The following is a 22,157-nucleotide window of genomic DNA, read 5'->3' on the forward strand; positions in this document are numbered from 1 at the left end:
ACGGGAGCCTGGGACGAGAGAGCAGCGTTGTGATTGTGCGGCCGACGTCAATGGGGAAGAACAGAAGGATGGTCAGGACAAAGATGTTTGCTCCAGCCTCAGCACAAGACTCTCGAAAGATGTTACTGAGGCGTTCTGGCTTGCAGTGGGAGCTGCTGGACTCGGGTGGGCAGAGGGTCGAGTGGAGTCGGTGGGTGAGCGGGTCATGCTGCTTTGTATGGAGTAGAGGCGCAACGACAGAGCCCACTGTCTGAGCCAGTTAGGATGGTTGGTGCCCGGTACAGAGCAGCAGTGGACGCTGATAGGAGACCATCGGCCGCGGATGGACTGGGTGCTTAAGTGGCCGCCGAGATAGATTGATAGGTTCGCAGCTAGTAGGATGCACATGGACCACACGAGTGCACGGCCAGTTGCTGTAGGAGAAGCTCAGCTTGCCGGGGATGGTCCAGGGCCGTCCAGGGCCGATCTCATAATACAATAAATACAGCATACATGTAGCTGGCCGAGCTTGTTGGTAGGGACGAAGCACCAAGAGCAGGCAGAGCTCGAAGGTTAGATGGGTGGATGATTGGCCGACTGACAAGCTGTTGAAGTTTACATTGGAAATATTATGGGCCGCAGGCGATTCCAGTACCAGCAACCCATGACTAGACTACTCCATATGATCCGTATAACCCTTAAGGGACAAAGGCACCACTAATGTCTGGTTTTGGCCGGTACACAAAAAGAGCTATGCCACCATGATGCTCAAGCTCGCCTGTTCGTCGGAGGTGAAAGCAACAGGCGAATGGCTCGCTGCCTCCTCGACTATCCAGTGGAGCAGCTTGACCTCTTGCGGTCTCTTGTCGCTTCTTAAGCTGACCCGGCAGGTTCAATCTTGGCTGGGCTGGAGCTCAAGGGGTCTAGAGCGTGTCGCCCCTTTGGAAGACTTAACGGGGCAGATACAATCGCAATGCAAATATTAGCGCAGATGTGGTGATGGCCTTTGTTCCTTTTGTTGCGTGTTGACAAGGACAAGTCCTCCAATGATTGATGGTGCAATACTCCATCCCCTCTGGTGTGTCAAGGCTCCAGTAAGGTTACGAGCCCCGCAATGCCCATGCTGACTGATAGCGGATAACGTTAGGGCTGTATTATGTTAGATGTAGCGATTTGTAGGACATTATTACATCAATACTCTTATTACCACTTGATTCACTAGTCAATAAATGTACCTTTTTAATTTAGCTTCTTATTGGATACAGGTGGCCCCTTTGGCGGCATTGGCAGTGACTGAGGCAACTCGAATGCCGCGATGCTGTGCTAACTATGGTTAACCCAGCCGGGCTGTTTTGAGGAACAATACATAACCAGAGTGTGGGAAATACAATAACAACAAATAAGAGGCCCGTTGTCATATTTGGAATAACTCCGCTAGAAGTGTTTTTACTCCGTACCGTATTATGTACATTTCATCCGTCTTATCATCGATATGTCACTCCGGGCTCCTTAATCCAACCAGCAGACAGGGGCAATCGGCAATCAATGTTGGTTGGAAAGGTCATATTGCGACGGCGACGAAACAACACGGGGCTTGCCATTCTTCGAGGCAACGTGTGCCAGGTACCAAACTGTTGGGATGGCCAATCGGTGCCGGATTGGGTTTTCATCATCATCGCAGATGGTACTCGATGCAAACGCTATTTGGGCCAGAATACCTAGTATGTGTACAGAGTGCCTCTTTGTCGATCTGCGTGGTAGTCGACCTCCCTGTCAGAGTGGTAGTCTGGTTGGGTGGCTAAAGAGCATCGTCCAACCCTACAACTCACGTACCCTGGCTCTGCCTGGGAGTAAGGAGCCTCATGGATTTGGGTGGCCCAAGCAAGCACCCCGGCGGGTCTTTGGCTTTGGTGTGATTCTGAGCATCCACTAACCCCCAGCTGCATCGATGGTACGGAGTAGTTATATGTCCATTGTGGTGGTTGGCGAGCGTGAGCTCTGTTGCGCCCTGGTGACCAATGGCATCGTGAGGAAGAGCAGGCAGAAAGGCGAGAAAGACCCGGAGGGAGTAACGGGAGCCAAGGAAAGCCAAGGTAAACAAGCATGCAATTACAGCGGCAAAAACAAAGACATTCGATCTTAGTTCCCAATTTTGCGGCTTCAAAAAGAAAACAATTCAGCCAACTTCTGGATAAAAAATCTGCGGCCCCCCCCTCCCAAAAAAAAAAAAAAAAAAAAAAAAAAAAAAAAAAAAAAAAAAAAGCCACCAACAGTGCATTCATCGACAAAGAAGGGAAGGAGCGTTTAGAGCAATACTGCACGCTGCCTGCCTCGTGCATGTTTTGTGGTCCTGGCGCTTGTCAAAGCCACTCGAAGCATTGTCTCTTGTCTGGTCCCAACATTGAAAGCCTCGACGAACCCTCGACAAGCCCACGAGTTATCGACTTCACCACCCCGGTTCTCACATCTCAGTCGACTCGACCAACTTCTATTTCTACCTCTGCGTTTGGACCTCCGGGTTCCGGGCCTCTGCTCCTGTGACCACACGTCTTTGCCATACGGCTGTTTTTCCGGCCGCTGGCTTGGCCACTCACCTGTTTATCTTGCCTCGTCATTTCGCTCATCCATGCCGCTTTGCATTTATCATTGGCATCGAATATACTACATGTACTCCGTAACGGTTCATATCATTGCCCCCTCTAGCATTTTCATTCGCCGGTCTCGTAAGGTTCTAGATTTGCCACTTGAACATAGCTAGGTCCCGGGCGCTACACAACAGCAAGACATCAGACCGGCCGCAGCGGAGAGCCGCCAAACAAGAAAAGATTACCATCGATATCTTCCGAGGCAGAACCGTCCCGACCGCAACGAATGGGTGGATTCCCTCCCTGCGGAGACCTGATTCATTTACAGCAGGGCCGTGCCGTCCATCCGCAACTCATCCAACGATGGGTTGGTTGATGGCTCGATGGAGAGCTGGGCGTTTCTGTCAACGATTAGGATCTGGCCTGGAGCAATACCGTACCCCACATATCCTCCTCGTATCATTTTGCTACTGCTGTTCGCCTGCCAATAGTTGAATTTCATCGTACTCCACTGCCACCACATGTTCAGCTGGGTGGTTACTCTCTCTGTCTCTGCTTTTCCGTCTGTTGACTTCTCTCAACGCATGTCTTAATTGTTCTGGTACGTAATCCAATATTGTCCGTCCATCTACAGCTTTTTGTGCATACGAGGTGGTGCAAAATGCTCCAGGCAGCCTCTACACCCCATGATGTATCGTCTGTGGCACGGCTTACAGACAGGCTCGCCACCCGGGGTATGCTACTATGGGACTAGACAAACTGCTCCAAAATAGTAACGAGACTGGCCTCTCACTCTGCTCGCCTCACTTGCAATTGGAAACACACGAATAGAAGCCAGGCTATTACAAGGCGTCGCACATTCGAAACACCGCGAGGGCCTATCTCATAGCATATCACAAGCAGCTTCCATTGGTTGCTTCGTATTGACGAACTGCTACTATGGACAAGATATGACGAGTTGCCTTGATGTGCCAGAGTATTTTGAATCTGCAGCCTGCACGAAGTCTCGTCACCTCAACGACGGGACATTTCAATACGTCGCGTCTTATTCCTTGTTTCTCTGAGGCAGGTTCGTTTTTGATGATATCCTGCTCCAGTACCAGTGCCATCCCCTGCTAGCGCCATTGAAAAACTCTCTTGAAGCAGTTGCCAAGAGAGAGGCCTCTCCTTTGTCTGCTCAGTGGCCGAAGAGTATGCAAAAGCGAGCAAAATGAAGAGCCAATGCCGCACATCCATGTTTTGCGTCTCGGTGTAGACTTTCTGTACCCAGGTATGCTTGCGATATCGCGGGTGGACGGCCCACCGAGATTCTCATATGTCGTGCTACTTAAACACAAGTTCTGACATATCCCGGCCTGCATCTAAACAACAACAACAACAACAACAACAACAACAACAAAAACATTTTCGTGCCGTTTTCCTAATCAGAATTGTGACATCGATTACCTTATAAAATACCGTATGCATTAGCAAAGTCGGTCACCCAAGGGGCTAAAGGGTTCATGGACCTTGGCTTCGCATTGTCAGACTTGAAGTTGAGTTTACAGCAGTGTGCTCCGTACGACTTTTTGAGTTTTACGAGAGCTGGGAATCAAGTTGTTTGGGGCAATGTATCAATTTAATTGATTAGTCAATGTATAACACTATGTATACTTGGAGAGCTCTCATGTATATACCTCGGGCAAGGGTCCATCCACAACAACTGGAGAGAAACTGCAATCAGTCAGAAAACATAAATGTCGAAGCTAGCAACATGTAGTAGGGATATGGCTGAGTGAGGTTCTCCGGCCTCCATTGTAAAACTACGCCGAGAACTGTTGAACTTGGAGATTTACTGATATCTCGTTGCACTTCAACCACCGCTGCCTTGTAGCCCTTTCTCGCGCAAAAAATACACCACAGTTATCATTCCTACAAGATATCCAGGAGCTTGTCTGCCATAGTAACAAACCCACCTTCCTCCTCCCCAATCCACAAATCCACCCAATTCCTAGCCGCTACGAATTCCTCGCCGTCCTTATCCCAGGCCTCTTCCCTAGGTCTCTCAACGTATATCGTCCTCAGACCACACGCCTTGGCAGCCTCCAAGTCGCCCATGTGGCAAGCAACCATGGCCACCTGCCCCGGCTCCAGGCCCATGTCCCTCGCCGCGCCGAGATACGTCTCCGGGCGAGGCTTGTACGCCCGAAACGTCTCGGCGCAAAACAGCCGGTGGAACCCCAGGCCTCCGAAGTCATTCAAATCCCTCACCAGGTCCATGTTGCCGTTCGACAGCGTTGCCAGCACGAGCTTCCCGCTGTCGCGCAACTTGGCTAGCCCGTCCACGGTGTCGGGCCAGGGAGCAAGGCGGTGCCACACCAGGCTGAGCGAGTCTACTTCGGCGTCCGTGTACAGGCCCTCGAGACCCCACGTCCCGAGCAGTTGGACGAGGCTGTCGCGGTGGTGCTCGTCGATGGTCTTCCACACGTCTTGCCCGGGGTTGAAGGACCTCACGAAGTGGACATATGTGTCGCGCCAGGCCTGGGCGAAGCGCGCCCAGTCGTCTTGGTCTAGACTGTCCAGGCGGTCCTTGAGGGCGGGTGACGGGTTGGAAGAGCGCTTGCGATACGCGCGGAGCGTCAGCTCTTCTGTGACTGAGGAGCGCCAGTCTACGGTTGTGCCGAAGACGTCGAATGCAAGCGCCTTGACGGATGAGAGGGGTGGCACTGTGGCGGGGCACATTGCGAATTCTCGTGCTTCGTGTGCGGTGTATCTGTCGTGTGCTTTGCTTGCATGCCCGTGTAGTTTGCGGGCTGTCGTTTTCGCTGTTGGCGTGAATCGGCGGCCATGTGGCTGGATGCAGAGGTGCCTGCGGGATGGGTGTGTCGTGATGTACGCCTCCCCGCCGAGGTTGGCACTTGCACCGGTCAGATCGGAAACGTAGATCACATGATGAGCAGTCGATGGCGCGCCGTAAACCACATCATCTACTCTTTGGTGTTTATTCATCGAGGTGTAAAACGCCACGGCTGGGATCACACGACGTCGAGATTTGAGATGCTCTGGTTACAAGTTCCATGTCGGGATTGGAGTGACCATCTGATGTAGGGTAGCGCCATCTCAGAACTTGCTCGCGCGGCCGGCCGTCTTGTCTCCGGGAAATCCTTGGCTTGAACCAATGCCAGGCATCGTGTTCGTCTGAAGTAGCGTCGTAGGAGGCGAGGCTGGGAACTGTAGCAGTTGTTAGTGCCTGGTTAGCATCCTACCTGTGAGCATGCCGTCCGAGGCACCACGACACACCCGGAGAATGCATCACTTGCCACACACTGGTACGAAAGCAGCAAGGCTCAGTTTACGACGAATAATACCTACTACTACTATCGACGGCCTCCAACGCAAGTTGCCAAGTCTTGAGAAAGAGAATGTCTGGTGCGGCGGTGCAGGAAACATGCCGTGAAATCGAGGTCAAAATGGGAACGGAATCATAAGGATAGTATAACCCAGACGAGACAATCAAGATTGCTCAATTAAAGCCCTGTGGCACGAGATTATTGGACCGGACTTATTTGTAGTATGGAGAGCTATATCTTGATATTTGCATTTCCAGCAACGCACGACTCGAACAGATGCAGGCATGCACAAACGGAGAGCAATAGAACCCAATTCCTTGAGCCATGAACTCGATTTCATACTTCATCTCTCATGCCCATCCCTTTACGGAGTACCGAAGCTTCCTTTCTATGCGCAAACGCGAACATCTCTCCAGCTCTAAACACTAGCCTCGCCGCCTCTCTCCTTGTTTACCCTTACAACCCCCCACCCCTATCCTCAGATCTCATCGATCGATGGGTAAATCCGTGCTCCACAGGTCCTGCGAGTAGGCACCCTCGCTGGTGCGGTATGATTCAGGGAGAGCAGAGACACTGGTTGACTGTGATATTATCCGGGAGATCTTGCTTGGGGCCTCGTGATGACTTGCTTTTTGGATGTGTGGTTTGCATATGTAGGGTTGATGATGTCTTCAACGCAAGGGGGAACATCTGTCTTGGTGATGTTCCGGCTCTACGAAAGGAGAATTTGCTACCGATTCTACCGTGTAGGCGTCTTTCATTGACGCATCACGGATGACAGGTGCGATTACTTGCATTGCGAGATCTTCTGCGTAATACGTAGTATGATACGCAGCAACTAACATGTTATTCCATATTCCTATTGTGGCTACCGTTAGCATTGATTCACTTCGAGTTGGCCGGCGAGGTGCTGTCAGGCTGGCTTTGGGCAATCCGGATTCGGCTATTCACAAAGCCGACGACGACAATGTGAACAAAAATGTGAAACTTGAAACTTGCCGCGCTCGGATCTAGCAATTTCGTTTTGCATGAATGCATGAATACCACTTCATAGTCATCTTGATAAAACATGGGCTGCGTGTGCAATAGTAGCTCCATCCCATCGTCTGAAGGAAGACCCTCTACTTCCCTGTATCTCAACACGGCAATTAGACACGTCAATCACAAGCCTGCCGATGACGGTGTTGTCATGGCGTCTTAAAGTGCACCTAATAAGCTCATCTCTGAAACAAGAGACGATATTGCGCCTTTTCCGGGGCCGATACTGGATGGCAGCTGACACTAATACCGAGTCAAGCGATAAGTGTGAGGTGATTTATTCCCTGCAGGAACCCCCTCATAATACGGCAGTTGTGAAACACCCTTCTTGTCTTGATACCCATGTCTGCTGAGCAAAAGCATGCAGTGAGAGGGGATGAGCCCTGTTGAAGAGCCTGGTCATGGAATGGCCCCCCTAGCCTCAACCTGCAGTCGCAAGGGGGTTAATGTACTACATATGTATCTCATAAATGAGGTTTTGACCACTTTTTGGAGGAGATACAATATGCGTGGCAGTTGTTACGTGGCGCAATACTATGTAAGAAGTTAATTATCTTACAATGAAACGCCACATGACTTGTACTTCACACTGGTTCATTGACTCTTCTCACAAGAACAGACGGATATTGTTGGGCAAGGTTACGAGTTGCTTGTCTGTATGTATGTGCTGCCGGTTCTGAAATGATGATGAGCGCCTTGGAATGTGTGGCATGACTTCAACAACACCACGCCATGTGGAGAGAGGGATCAACGCCACAGGAAAAAGACATGTCGGAACCCGATAGTACCCCATCTTGGTGTTGGTCAAAGGTGAGTGCGCACGTTGCCATCCATCCGTACTCCGTAGTACAGAGCAAAAGTTGTAGAGCACTTCATGACCAGTGGCGTCTGGGGAAAATTTTCTCCTCTCTTACTTGCTTTTTCCTTCTCTTAGCCAGCGCTGTGTAACCATCTTTGTAAAGGCGGAGCGGCTCGACGGCTCGTGGACGGCCCGGGGATGGGGAACCCGTTGATGGAGCGTTCATTGCGAGACTTTTGACTATTGGCCGAGGTTTTGGAGCAAGAAAAAGCCCCAAGCCCCAAGTTCCACTCGCGGAAAACATGACCGGTCGCTCGTGTAACAATGTAGACATTTGTCAACATTGGACATGAACATGAAGAGATGAATTGCGAATCAAAAACCCGAAACCGAACGGATAGAGTGATGTTCTCGTCCCGAACCAAGTGAGTTGAGTTCGTGTCTGCTGTAGATAATCGAGCCTTCATGTAAAGCCTGGCTGGAAACACATGAAGCTGTGCAGCGTCTTGTCCGTGACTGGCTGGATTTGCAATAACCCGCGTGAAGTTGCCGCCCACTCTGGATTGGCCGTCTGAAGTTAGTACGGAGTAGTTATTAAGGTTTTTCATGTTCCCATTTATTATGCCAAATAATGCTTGTCGCCAACCCGGCTTAACAGCTGTACTAAAGGCGTTTGCGACTTGTCTGCACCTTGTTTCTGTGGGCATTTCTCTTGGTGGCTTGCATTAGCACCTAGCTTTGACCTCCTTTTTGGCGCAAAGTTGTGCATGAAGATTGAATTTGGCAAATAAACGGAGTAACGAATGACCAATAATTCGAGCAAGCGATGTAGGAATACATTTGCAAAATGTTACGGGCACGAGGTCTTTCGTTCTTCCCGAGAACGAAGATCACCCCTGACCAGGGGCTTTAATATCCTGTCTTCGAGAATGAGCGATTGGCGATTTTCACGGCCAACAGTCTCTGACCAAAGGAAAGAAATTACTGTTGGTCCGGCACCTGCCATAGTGTTCCCAAAAGTACGAACCCAGGACGTGTACGGAGTACCCAGACGAGGAACCTCCTTGTAATTTCCACACAACATCGGCTTGAAACAAAGTGCAATTGTACGAGAAGAATAGCCCGTGGATCTTGGGAGGAAACGCAACCTTGATCTTATGCTGTTACGGAGTATATCGACCGAAATTCGAAGTTTCCCTCATCCTGCTTCGAGCGACCACAATTATGTACCGGGCACGCATGCAGCAGTTGGGCCTTCAGCTGAAATTGATGGCGTTTGTAGTAAGATTCGGGGCAAGGACATGCGTTCTCAGAAATGACAACAACGATTGTGCCAAACTCTACGGAGTACTCCGTAGTATTATGACAGAGGCGTTGCTGCCATAATGCCTGCTTCCGCATGGCGTAATATGTTTACTCTGCGTGCATGCACGCCGTCCTCCGTATGCTGATACAATATTGTATGTACGTTTTGCAGCGGCATCATGAGTACCGAGAACACGGGTCACATGGCGATCATGGCTCATTAGACACAAAAAGCTCCTTGGTGTACTCCGTACGGCGTACAGTATTAGCTGATGCTCCATTGACCCCGGTAGCGAGGTTGCCAGGTCCGAAGTCACGATATTGGGCGGGCGTTGAGAGGCATCTCCAGGGGACCCGTGGTCTAGCTTGGTGATAAACTCGCATGAGATGTGAGCATGTATTGCTGTTGTGCGTCGTCAAGTTGCATTTCGCCTCTTGCTCTGGGGCCTGAAAAAGGCTAACCTGGGAGAGGAAGGCGACTTCCCTTATTCGCAGTGATACCATATTGGTCAATGATTGTGAATGAAGAAAGCTGCGCGGACTTGGAAGTAGCAACTAGACCGATGTGGAGAGAAGTTTCAACAAAGTCTGCGCAAAAGCCAAGCAACCAAGCCATGGGTTGGACTCTCCACCCCTGTTGCGGGATGGTCAACAGTCAACAGGCAGTTCTGTTGAAGGAGTGAAAAAGAAGCTGCGAGGATGTCGTAGGCGGCAGAAGGATCTGGCTTGCCACAATCGGGCCCATCGCGGTTGGATTATGATGGAGGTTGACGGAGCATTACGGAGCAGGGTCTTCAATGATGGTTGCATCAATGGAGGCTGAGAACGGGCAAGTGCCACCCAGTTGGCAGGCGCCGCAGGACGCCGCTTCCTCTTCGGCTTCACGGAAGGAAATTGCAGTGCCCCGAGCCAACTGGGCCTGCAGAGCTCCTCCATCGCCAAACCTGGTCGTGATGAAATGGTGCCGGTGCCATTTAGCAATGCTGTAATACGCCAGGCTCTTTTGCCGTTGACTGCACCCTCGCGCGCTTTCACGCCACCTTGGACATGCTCCCTTGATGCCAGCCGGCGCCCCCGTCCTTTCACGGTCCATCCTCCCCTGCGGATGCCACCCGACAGGCTGCTCCCACCAGCTCCGGACGACGATTTGTGCTCAGGCCTGGGCTGCTGCAGGCAACAGGGCAGTCCCCTGGTCGAGAGTAACAGCGGACATGAGCTCAATCCACTCAAATTGGGGGCCCCCTGGAAGATAAACCATGGCCGAGCCAGGGTATGGAAGAGCAACTGCAGAGTGTCTTCCAACAGTGTTCCTCCATACTGGCGCCACGGGCTGTTGTCTTCTACCCAGCCTGCAGGAGCTCCAATTGTGTTCCTTTCCTTGATTACGAACACATGGAGAAGTCCTTTTTAGATTCATTGGGCTGCGGAACTGCCTTGCGCAAGTGACCAAACTTGGAACCCCTTTATCATGTTGGCCTGGCACACGGGGTCGCCCATCAAGAGTCTCCGGATATCTGGGATCGTCAAGGCTTGCTTTGGCCACCCCGTCTCGACAAATAATTTCCGGGGTCAGTAACTTCGACACGACTCTTCCATCTCGCCAAGTCGTAGGGTGGATACATAACAGGCCAGCATCTCACTCCAGCCTGGCCAACCGTGCGGGACCTTGTCACCTCTTCGTCTTTGTCCAATTTCCAGTCAGAAGTGGTCTGCTATGGAAACTATCTGAACGTCTACCACTCTGTAATAATTGCTTTCCTATCCTTTTTCACTTTTTGCCTTGGCCATAACGCCGGGTGTTCTTTGTTTCCAGTTGCGTCGTGGATCGACGTCACACTCATTTCGCCCAGACGAGGAGCTTTCTCTGGTAATACATGTCTCATTGTAAATCATCCCCATTTGGGGAAGCTTCCACGAGTCTCTTTTGGAACCTCCTATCCCCGGACTTCTACAGGTGCCGTGCTGACTTGGAACATGGATAGTTGTTAGGGCTATATTGTTATTCCGATCACGACTCGTTTCTTGTGCATTTGTTCGCATCACTCGTATCTTGGGAGACATATTCATGCAGCTTGAACTGTGGTGTGCAACCGAAGGAAGAAACAGCTCACTCGAACGTTCTCTTAATCGACCGTTTCTCAACTAGCACACCCACTCTTTGGAAAGAACAAACAATTTTGTCTTCTTTTTGTCGGGAGATTCCCACTTGCTTTCACTTGAGAACCCTGTGTTGCTTGTCTTGGACTACGGGCCAAGCTGCTGAGACACGGTATTTGGCCTCCTATATTTGGCAGTATCACAGTGAAACCCCTCTCCTGGTATGTGAGTGTAACTATGATCTGCATGGATAAGCCTGATTGCGATGAGTGTAAAATAGGAGAACTTGCGCTGATGACTGTTGGGCAGGCGCTCCAAGCACGACGTTGAATTTGGCGCTCTACTCTATACCTTCTACATGCTGTTAGAGGTTTGCTTACGTCTTGCCATCAGCTACTGTGAGTGGCACTCCCTTGAACAAACTACGCCCTAATACCAATTCCCCTTGGTTCACTGGCGAGTGCAAAATTGTTGCATGCCGATTTCTTCTTTTGTGGGGGGCTAATGCACTGAAAGTATTGGGAGAAGTAGATGTGTTGCTGACTGAATCGTTGTTTCACTGTCAGTTCTCAACTGCAGGGGTCGGCTGCGTATTTGTGAAAGTGCTAGAGCTTGTACTCCGTACATACTCTCTTGTCCCAGAAAACTCCTTGCTAGTTGGGTCTGACCACGGTATTGACTGATGCGTGGACCGACTTGTTAAGAGCTCAGGGTGATTTGTTTTTCAATGAGTGCCCTCCCACTGCGCCGGGAGTCGTGTTCAGAGATATGACGGAGTGGGAAACAGATGATGAGCACAGGGCGAAAGGACATGAAATCTCTGTATTGTCAACAACCTCAAAGCCCACCTGCTCTCGAACGCCTTCGCCTTCAACAAAGTCAAAACGATCCTGTCGACGATCCGTGACTCCTCCAGCAAGAGACTCTTCACCGAGCAACATGTCTACCGACCGTACAGACAAGAGATCGTCCCAAGACGTAACGAATGATGAGACCATTAGCATTCTAGATCCTCGGAGATTTACCCCAACACTTCATGCCAATCTAGTCTCCGAGATCCTTGCATTGAGAAGGGACCAAGATGAGAAGACCAAGCAAATAGAGAGCTTAGAGAATGCACTCCATTCCGTGAAGGAAGAGCATGAACAACTACAAGAGAGCCTGACTACTTCCTCAAAAGAAAGTCGATCTCTGAAACGACAACTTTCGCTTCTCGAGGGTGGAACATCATCCGCACTCGGAGAACTTGCTAAAGAAAGAGACGAAGCTGTTGATTCTATTTCCGAGGCAAAGAAGAGGCTAGATCTGGCGCAAAGGAAGATTCGTAGCCAGGAAGATGATTCTCTGCGGGTTCATGAGCTCTGGGCACAGGAGAAAGATGGTTGGGAGGACGAACGCCGAAAGTACGAACGAAAATTACATATTGCTGAGAGTCGCCTGAAGGTGGTTCTCGACGAAGTTGCGGCGTATCAAGCTAATCTTGCGAACAAGACTCTAAACGGTGCTCTTCATGATCACGAGAGCGACGCGGAAGAAAGTGGCAAAGAAAATGATGCTGTTAGCGTTAGGACCATGAGCATGACCAACAGTATTCGACACTCTTTGATGAGTGGTCCCATACTGCAGCCTGGAAATTCACTCGCCGACGAACTAAACTTCGATGATGACGATCAGGCAGATGTCGATGGCCGTGACAGCGTCCTGTCTATACGAACAAGTCCGAAACACATGCGAACCCTTAGCCGTGATAGTGTGGCTGGTAGATTACACGTCAGAAACCATAGCATTGAAAGCCTGAAGCGTCCTGGAAGTGTGGCTCGGGGCAAACTCTTTATGAACCCATCGGTCCTGGAAGCATTGGAAGGCGAGGATGAAGAAACTGAATCGCAAGTTTTTCAGGCGGCGGCACCGGGGGGGTGTCTTACATTGACAGCGGCATACAGTATTCTCCGCCCCCTTCACCTGCTCTGCGGTTCAAATCATCAGCCCCAGATGTCCCTGCTCAGCGTGTCAAGACTCCCGAATATGAGACGCCCAGTCGGGCAGATACTGAAATTGAGGCGAATCAGCGCAAGAAAAGAGTGCAGGTCGTCCAGCCATTGATTATTGAACCTCTAAAGCATGACAACAAGATGGTCTCCGCAGCTGCCCAGACCGTGGAGATGCCGCTCAGTCCGCCTAAAACACCACAGACACCATTCCTTGAACTCGAACATGTTCCTGTGTTGATGGTCACATCCTCAACTCAGACAGAAGAAGTACTTCCTGTTGCTTCCGACGTAGGCTTAATGCCACCATCGAGAAGGGCACCGTCCCCGCCACCGTTGGACATTCCCACAATCAACATCCAGCCTCCGACGAGTCGGCCAACAACTCCGCGAGAGCCTCGTTTACCGCAGCACTTTAAGCATTTTGGGTGCCAAGTTAATCTTTCATCGACTCTCCCTAACCAGTGATGCTTCTATGCAAACTGAAGGGATCCAAGTTGACAAAAGATTGGCCCTTTTGCCAGCACATTTGCAGCCCTCGTCTATATCGTCCCGACCGACATCACCCAACGTATCAAAACCTAGGGTAGACAATGACTTCACACCGGTCCCGCCGCGAAACCCAAGGCGGTTAACAAATAGTCATGATCGACCTGAATTAGCGTCATCCCCCGTCACTTCGCGAGGAGACGACGAGGAGCTACAAGACAATTATCGAAACCGACATGACGACCAACCATCGTTGTCTCAAAAAGGGATCACTAGACATAGCAACCGCATTAGCAGCATACTTGCTGGCTTTGATACTGCTAGTTCCGACGAAGGTGACGAATTTGGAGACTTGGATGGCAGTGATGCAGAATACCGAACGGCTTTGTCTGCACCTAGACCACAGTCAAATTCAACCAGGGCAACCAAGCGAGGATCTTTTGGAACCACCACTACATCATCCGAAAAGCAAAGACCTAAACCACTGACCAGGAACCCAGCGAAGCCTATCGGTACTGAGCTATATAATGCATTTGGCCTTGCTGACAAAGAAAATCAGCCGAAGGGACATGGTAGAAAGTCGAGTCGAGCTTATGAGAAGCCCCATCCAACTCCAGCACCCAATACGTCCAATCGTACCAGCGCTATACGGAAGGCTGCCATCATTCAGAGCGGGATTGTTACCCAGCAAAGTCGCTCCAGAAGCCCTAGTCTTCCCGACGGCAAATATCCCCCGTTTCCTATACCTAACCGGGCAAGCTCGCGAAGGTCACAAATTGGTCTTTATTCGCCAAGTGATGGCCGTCAAAGTCCCACAAGAGGAGATGTTTGGCACCGCAGAGGTAGCAGTCGTTCGTCTTATCAGTCACACAGTATACGCAAAGTTCGTTCCGCTGCTGCCTTGCCAAGGGCTCATCGATACCGCAGGCACGGAAGTAGATCTCCGCCACCCTTGTCTCCATCAACCGAAGCACCGGAAAGTCCTGGCTTGCCACCTCTGCCTCGAAACGACATAACCACTCCTCGTAATGGACGCGACAGAGGCTTTTCCAGCTATCGCAAACACCGACATGACCTGTCGACCAACACGGACAATACCAATAACACCGTGCCCACGACGGATACCGGCTTTTCTCACACAACAGGCATTGTTGACGCTATAGCTCAAACCATGGTGGGTGAGTGGATGTTGAAGTATGTTCGGCGACGCAAGTCTTTCAGTGTTCCTGAAAACACAGGCAAGGACGACAGCAGCAACGACCGGCACAGGAGATGGGTGTGGCTCGCACCCTATGAAAGATCCATTCTCTGGAGCAGCAAACAACCCTCGTCGGGTAGCGCCTTGTTAGGCAAGACTGGCCGCAAACGTAAGTGAACCGTCTCATGTCTGGGGCTTTGGGGATGCATTGTTAATAAAATGCTACAGTCACGATCCAGTCAGTCCTGGACGTCAAGGATGATAATCCCGCCCCTAAAGTCATGCCGACTGTTTTCAACCGATCGATTCTAATTTTGACACCTCAAAGAGCCTTGAAGTTTACGGCATCATCAGCCGAGAGACATTACCTCTGGCTCACGGCGCTATCGTTCCTGGCCCATTCATCTCAAGCGGTGCCCGAGATCATCTCAGCTCCTCACCCGAATACTAAAGAGCAGCAACAGCAGCAGCACCAGCCGTTGCCTGAATTTGAAGCGCCACAGCCAAAGCATAAACGAAGCGGCATACGAGACTCCATTAGGCTCGCCAAAGGCAGAACGGCCACCAAGGTTAGCGCTCCTGGTGTATCTAGCATTCCCAGTGTTCCATCATCTCGAAGGAGCGAGGCTACAGGATTTCGTTTGCAGGATTCTTCATCGGCAGTTTCTGGAGGGCACAGCCGTGAGCAGTCTGGAGAAGCGGCAGAGCCACCGTTCATCCCTCGCTTTTCAGAGCGGACCGTTCACTCCGTGGCAACACATGGGCGTAAACGAAGTAACACTGGAGGGCATGTTGCGCCTCCACTCTCTTTTAGAGGATTTTCTGGACCGGCAGGAAGCGGTAGCGGACTTCACCACTCAGGCCAGAGCACGGCAAATGGAAGTCTCGATACGACAATGTCATCTGAAGTTTATCAAAGCCAAGCTTCTACCAACACGACTTGGAACATGAGTCAAACAGCATCATCACAGCGCACGTCTGAGGCGTCATCTCGCCCTAGTAACTTTTTTGATGCCATTGGAACTGTGAGGATGGAAGCGTTCATTAGTCCTTTAGCCTACTCCCAGTATACCGACTATCCCGATGATCACTGTGAAGAGTATTGCAAGAATTCCAGACGAAGGAGCAAGGAGATTCGAAGGCGAAACAGCCGCAACCGACACCGAGACAGCTATTCATACAGAGCGGGAAGAAGTGAGGATTTTTACGTTAGAGGAAGATTCCCAGTTGAAGAAGATTACTTCCTCCGTGACGACCCTTTCAAGGGATTCTAGAATCGCCCTCGAAGATCACCACTACACTACTTTTCAATCAACGTCATCTGAGTCTTATGTGCCCCGACTTTTACACCATTACGGATACCCTTTCGCCGTTTTTTTCTCATTTTGTCTTTGGACTCTTAACGTCCCGAATCGACGACTTTCATATTGCAGTCTCCATTCCGTTGGCAGTTTCCTCTATTATGCACGGCGTTTGGTGTTCTCATGTCTGCTCTTCTTACACGCTCATTTACAGTGCGCTCGACTCAGGGCCGTTTTTATGCAGTCATTGGTGCGAGTGGGCTATTCGAGGGGAAATGCTTCTAGCACTACCGATAGTGATTTTACATTGTGTCTCTTGTATCGGGTTGGTGGTTTCCATCCTGGCTATGAAGGGGAAATTTCTCGCGTGCATAAGATTTAGCGATAGTATCTTTGGAGAAAATGAAGCGAATTCTGAGGATCCTGCGCATTGTAGATGCATATTTATATGATTAACAGCTGTTTTGGTGAATTTGTCGATGCAACATGATAGGTTTGGAGTGGATTTCGGATGAATGCTGCTCGTTGCCGTTTGTTCGACGACGACAAACTTCCCAAGCTTCCAAGCTTCGGAGGTTCCCCACATGCCCCTCTGTCCCTGGCAAGACGAGGAGCGCGCCCCGCCACGGAAAAGTTGCGAGTCCATCCTCAGTTACGCTACTCCGTAGTCATTTATATATGAAATTCGGGACGACTAGCGAAGCTTCTGTCGCTTTCCAAATTACTCCCAAGCACACCACACACGCCGTTTGTACTATTCTCAGCTGAAACACAAAGGGACATGCCGAGATGGAAGGCGAGTCTCTGGATCAGATGACGGCCCGCCACCGGCGTGAGCTCAAAGACCTCCAAGGCCGGATCACCAGCAAAAAGAAGAATGCCACCAAGAAGACGCGCAAGGGCGTCAACGACGAATGCTCTGAAATGGAGCGGCAATTAAGAGAGAAGCAAGCCGCCGAAGTTGCTTCCCTCGACAGCACACCACACGACGTCGGGCCCGAACACGACGACAACAACAACAGCAACAGCAACAACGAAGCCAACGGACTGGAGCGGGCGGCAGCAGAGGCAGATGACGAGACAATAGGCACAGCAGTGGACAAGATGAGATTGAACAGCGACGCGCCGGCGGCACCGGGCAAGAAGCGGAACCGGCAAAAGGAACGTCTCGCGCGGCGGGCAGCCGAGCAGGAGGCCGCGGCCCAGCAGGCGGAGGAGGAGGCGTCGGGCATGACGGACCACCGGGCCAGGGAGAGCGAGTACATGAAGAAGACGTTTGCGGCCCACGGCCTCGTGGAGAAGGACATTGAGCCGGACGGGCACTGCCTGTTCTCGGCGGTGGCGGACCAGCTGTCGCAGAATGGGATCCCGACGGGCCGTACGGACGCGAGCGAGCCCGAGTACAGGACGGTGCGGCGGGCGGCGGCGGCGTACATGGGCGACAACGGGGATGACTTCGCGCCCTTTTTGGAGGGCGATTTGGAGAGTCATCTCGCCAAGGTGCGTGACACGGCCGAGTGGGGGGGACAGCTGGAGCTCATGGCGCTGGCCAGGCGGTACGGCGCCGAGATCCGGGTGGTGCAGGACGGGAGGATGGAGAGGATCGGGGAGGAGGAGGGCGCGCAGACGGGCAGGGTGCTGTGGCTGGCGTATTATCGCCACGGCTATGGGCTGGGCGAGCATTACAATTCTCTGAGGAGGAAGTGAAGGCATTTCGAGTTGGGTGTCCCTTTGTCACATGGATTCTGGGGCCCGAGCATGTAGTTCTTTTTTTCTGGGGTGAATGGCTCTCTGTTTGCTATAGCGATGGCTTTTGTATATCTTGAAAATTCTATGGGGGATGTGCCCCGTTCCATGCGGCTGTCCAATGTCTTCTAAGTCTATCTTTTTTGTTCATCTCTTATACCGCCAGGTTCACCGGCTCCAAACGGATATGAAATCCGATACTGTCCCGTCCTTGTTCGTACCCGCGGCATGTGTCTTGGCCGGCCTGATCAAGCCGGACCGGTGCAATGCATTGGCGTCGGGCTTGGCGGCGGTTGTCTCCACGGGGCTCCCGTCGGCATTGTATGATATTTCCTCCCCGGGAGCACTCAGTAGCGCCTCGTACATCTCCGGCGTGACACCCCAGGGGGGGCCCTTTTCGGAGAGGGGCTTCCCGGACGGGAACTCGAGGCAGACGAGGCGGCCGGAGGGGCGGAGGAGCTCGGACATGCGTTTGGCCCATCTGGGGCGTGCTTCGGGGGGCAGGGCACACAGGAACTGTTTGCGATGTTCGCTGCTGTTAGTCGCTTGCAGGAGAAGAAGGGGTTGGGGGGGCAGGCCGGGCCGTACCGTGTAGTCGTATATCAAGTCGAATTTGCCAGAACCGTCGGTCCCGAAACCATCCAGCACGCCTTCTGAGAAGAAGTCGCCCGAAACCCATTTGATGTCGCCCCTTTCCAAGCCCGGCTCGGGTTCGTATCGTCCCGTCCCCTCGGCTTTCTGCCTGTTCTCCTCGGCCATGCGCAGGGCGTCGGGGCTTACGTCTAATCCCACGACGTCGTATCCGAATTTGCTGAGCAGCAGGACGTCGTGGCCGCGTCCGCAGCCCGGCACGAGGGCCGTTTGGCGGACCAGGTTCCCCTGCAGGTCGTGGCCCTGGGCTCGAGGCACGAGGTCGTCTCGTGTGAGGAGCAGCTCCTCCAGGGCGTCGGATGGGCCGTCCCGGTCCCAGGGGTGGAAGCCGTCCTTGTACATGAGGGACCATTGGTCGCCGTGGGCGGAGAAGGCGAGGTTTTGGAAGCTTTGGCTGAGGCGGCTGGGGGGGTTGGCGGTGGTGGCCATGTTTGCGGCGGGTGGGTGAGTCAAGGAATTGTTGAATGATGGAGCAGAGCCGCCGTAGGGGACAGGAGATCAAAAGGGAAAGGGGAGACGAGAGAGAAAGGAAGAAAAGAGGAAGATGGGAGGCTTCGTGGTGTTTCGGGTGGATGGGAGGTGGGATGGCGCAAGCCGGGCTGGGGGAGGGGCAGTGGATCTTGGAACGGGCGCCTTGGAATCGGGACGTTGATGATTTTCTGCCGGGGCGCAAAGGAGAAATCTCCCCAATGGAAGAAAGGCCTTGGTCTTGGTCTTGCGATTCAGCCGCGAACTGGCGTGGGGGTGGAGTGATTCTCTGCAGCATGGGGCCATCCGATCATCCCACGTCAGGGGTTGCGTTTGATTCCAACTTCCAGCTGGTGGATGGCACGTGAGGCAGCCGTTTGTAGTGGACTGGACAGCGTTATTCAACATTGACATGGTGTTTGTGTTTGAATGTTATGATGCTGGCCATTTGGCGTTGCGCAGACAAAGCAGCTTTGAACGGCCAAAGGCGTTGTTGATCCAGGGCGCCGCAGAAGCACACGATCGATGGAAGGCGGACGAGCGGGATGAGCAGACGTCAACCCGAAAAAAAAAAAGAAATTCAAAAAAAAATTCAAAAATCAATAAGTAAAATAAGACAAAAAGTAAGAATAAAAAATAAAAAATTAAAAGAAAGAAAAGAGGCCTGGCGTTCATCTACACTCTGTCGCGCGCGTGAGCCGTTCATGCAACCTGCAGGTCACGTCTCGCGAGTACGACGGCGGCTGCGGGTGGTTCCAGCTTGCCCAGCCCTACGGCGGCCGGCAGTGAGACACGGCCTCGCCAGTATTGAGGGTGGTGCAACGTTGATTTTCGATTTTCGGCTGCTTATCAAGGGCCATTGTTCACGACCCCTTGGGCTTCTGCTTCTGCTTCGGAGTGACTCGGTGGCCGCTACGCAACAAGTCTGCCGTTATTCTTGTCAATCCTTGTCGGAGCCCACACGCATCAATCGCGGAATAGGACGTCAAAATCAACAGCTGCACCTTTTTTTTCTCCTTTTTTTTCTTTTTTCCCTCCTGTGAGACATGATAGTCTTCCCCCTGTGCAACAGCCGCCGCCCACGTCCCGTTCACGTCGCCCGCCCCACCCCCGCCTCCTCCACCTGGCCGACTCCACTGCACCACCGTGCCTCGGCATCTCGACACCTTTACTATCGAGCTTCAACCACCTCTCCAGAGAGCATCCAACATGACCAATTCACTAATTCGCCCTCCGTCGTGAACCAAAGCCACCTAACCACAATCATGGATCTAAACACTCTCTTTGGAGTCCTCATCATCGGCGGTGCGTGACTCCCTCCAGCTCACAAAACTAACCCCCCCCGGACAGGCGCCAGGGGCATCGGCCGCATGATAGCAACGGGCTTCATCACCAACGGCGCAAAAGTCTACATCACGGGCCGCGACGCGCCGGCCTGCCACGCCGCCGTCGGCGACCTCCAGGAGCTTGACGAGTGCCAGGCGCTCGCGGCCTCGCTGGCCCGCCTCGAGCCGGGCGGCCTGCACGTCCTCTTCAACAATGCCGGGGCCGCCTGGGGCGCCGACCTGGACTCGCACCCGGACGCGGCGTGGACCAAGCTCCTGACGCTCAGCCTGCAACCTGCAGCGCGCCTTCACCCTGACGCAGCTGTGCCTGCCGCTGCTCGAGAGGGCCGGCAGCCGGGACGACCCGCGCGCGTCGTCCACGTCGGCAGCATCGACGGCCTGCACCACCTGTCGAGGCACATTGCACGGGACCTGGGCTCCCGCAACGTCACGACCAACGTGCTGGCCTGCGGGCGCTTCCGCACAAGGATGATGAAGGCGGCGCTGGATGCTGCCGAGGATGTGCTCACCGAGAATATCCCCCTGAGGAGGATCGGGAGGGACGAGGACGTTGCTGGCTCGGCTGTCTTTTGGCGAGCAAGGCTGGGTGAGGTGATGTTTTTTTTGTACCATCTTGTTGTTTCTTTCTTTCCTTCTTTCCGGACTAACATGTGATAGGGCCTATCTGAATGGCGCGCTGATTAGAGTGGATGGAGGGGCGTCGTTGGTGGCCAAGATTTAGAAGAAAGGAATGGGAAATTCACATCAAGCGGGGTATTCTTTTTTTTTTCTTTTGCCGAGAATGTACTTGTATATATTAAGCGTGGGCAGTGTTTGGCAATGTACTGAAAATGAGGTACAACCTCGCCTCATCTCTTATTACATGTATCTACTGCTCCTCCTTCAAGGGGTATCGTTCCTGTTAAAGACGGGCAAAACGAAACTTTGTTTGGCCGCCAAAGAAGCTCCCGCCGTGGCAAAGCAAACCTGGCCGCAGAACAGACTCCTCCCTAGATATAATGCCTTGTTGCGCCGACTATAAAAGGCCAAAAAAAAGGAAAAAAAAAGGCCCAAAGTAATGACTCCTCCGCTAATGTATCGAGTCTATCGGATGGATCCGTGACGTGTTATGAAAATAGAGTGAACTGGTGGTACGATAAAATAGCACAGCTTGGTGGTCTCGTCAAACAAGCTTCAAGTTCTGGTCCCACGGTGTCGTCGTGTGCACGCCGGCTGTTCAGGAACAAAAAAAAGAGACGCTTGACTTTCAAAAAAGAAAGGCCAATGGTCAAAGACCACAGTCTTCAAAGTCGCGGGTGAGGCAAGCAAGTTGCGCCCGCTTGGCGGCTTCAGCAACAAGGTTGACATCCCTGAGAAAAGTCTCGGTCGAGGGTGCTTTGATTTGGACTGGCGCGAGCATGGGGACAGACTGCGACGGCTGGGCGTTGGTCGGGGATTGCTGCGTCGACGAGGGAGCCGAGGAGCCAGCAGTGCTGGGAGACGAAATCGGGGCGTTCATCTCGGTGGTGCAAACCCAAAAAAAAGAAGACGGGGTGTTGTGTGATTGTAGTCTTGGACGGCGACTGACCGACAGTCGTTTCAAATACCAAGACCAAAAGAGACAAGATCGGCTCGTGCGCACAGCGGAAAGAAAGCGTGGGAGATGAATGCCGGAAAATGTTGCTTTGGCAAGGGGACTTTTTGTCAACGTCGTCGGCCTTTTCTGTCGGCGGGGGAAGACGTGAGATGGGGGATCCAGATGCGGAAGGAGCCACGGGCGACGTCAATAGCCGAATTGGTTCTTCGAGACGGCGGGGGTGGTTGAGAAGAAGGGACTAGGAATCCCAGACGTTTGCGGG

General features: G+C 52.4%; 6 protein-coding genes across 6 annotated transcripts; 3 read left to right on the top strand and 3 right to left on the bottom strand.

Annotated features, from left to right (window-relative positions):
- Positions 1-4,475: 4,475 nt before the first annotated feature.
- J3458_005669 (uncharacterized protein) lies at positions 4,476-5,552 on the bottom strand (the record flags this gene model as incomplete). The annotated part of the gene is made up of 1 exon (XM_007811964.1): positions 4,476-5,552. The coding sequence occupies one exon, from the start codon at positions 5,550-5,552 to the stop codon at positions 4,476-4,478; it is 1,077 nt and encodes a 358-aa protein (XP_007810155.1).
- Positions 5,553-7,576: 2,024 nt separating this feature from the next.
- Positions 7,577-9,700, bottom strand: J3458_005670 (uncharacterized protein). The gene has a single exon (XM_066118936.1). The coding sequence runs from the start codon at positions 8,435-8,437 to the stop codon at positions 7,862-7,864; it is 576 nt and encodes a 191-aa protein (XP_065976458.1). The 5' UTR covers positions 8,438-9,700; the 3' UTR covers positions 7,577-7,861.
- Positions 9,701-11,300: 1,600 nt separating this feature from the next.
- On the top strand, positions 11,301-16,081 carry J3458_005671 (uncharacterized protein; the record flags this gene model as incomplete). Its single annotated transcript, XM_066118937.1, has 6 exons — positions 11,301-11,353; positions 11,442-11,530; positions 11,649-13,022; positions 13,076-13,548; positions 13,763-14,976; positions 15,036-16,081. Exons 3-6 carry the CDS (start codon positions 11,901-11,903, stop codon positions 16,079-16,081), a joined length of 3,855 nt encoding a protein of 1,284 aa, XP_065976459.1. The 5' UTR covers positions 11,301-11,353; positions 11,442-11,530; positions 11,649-11,900.
- Positions 16,082-16,897: 816 nt separating this feature from the next.
- On the top strand, positions 16,898-17,815 carry OTU2 (OTU protein; the record flags this gene model as incomplete). The annotated part of the gene is made up of 1 exon (XM_007811962.1): positions 16,898-17,815. One exon carries the CDS (start codon positions 16,898-16,900, stop codon positions 17,813-17,815), a length of 918 nt encoding a protein of 305 aa, XP_007810153.1.
- Positions 17,816-17,884: 69 nt separating this feature from the next.
- On the bottom strand, positions 17,885-19,052 carry J3458_005673 (uncharacterized protein). The gene has a single exon (XM_007811961.2). The coding sequence runs from the start codon at positions 18,932-18,934 to the stop codon at positions 18,023-18,025; it is 912 nt and encodes a 303-aa protein (XP_007810152.1). The 5' UTR covers positions 18,935-19,052; the 3' UTR covers positions 17,885-18,022.
- A 1,291-nt stretch (positions 19,053-20,343) lies between these two features.
- Positions 20,344-20,973, top strand: J3458_005674 (uncharacterized protein; the record flags this gene model as incomplete). The annotated part of the gene is made up of 1 exon (XM_007811960.2): positions 20,344-20,973. The coding sequence occupies one exon, from the start codon at positions 20,344-20,346 to the stop codon at positions 20,971-20,973; it is 630 nt and encodes a 209-aa protein (XP_007810151.2).
- Positions 20,974-22,157: the final 1,184 nt, after the last annotated feature.

The sequence above is a fragment of the Metarhizium acridum genome (assembly GCF_019434415.1).
Source record: "Metarhizium acridum strain ARSEF 324 chromosome Unknown scaffold_31, whole genome shotgun sequence".
Taxonomy (NCBI): Eukaryota; Fungi; Ascomycota; class Sordariomycetes; order Hypocreales; family Clavicipitaceae; genus Metarhizium; species Metarhizium acridum.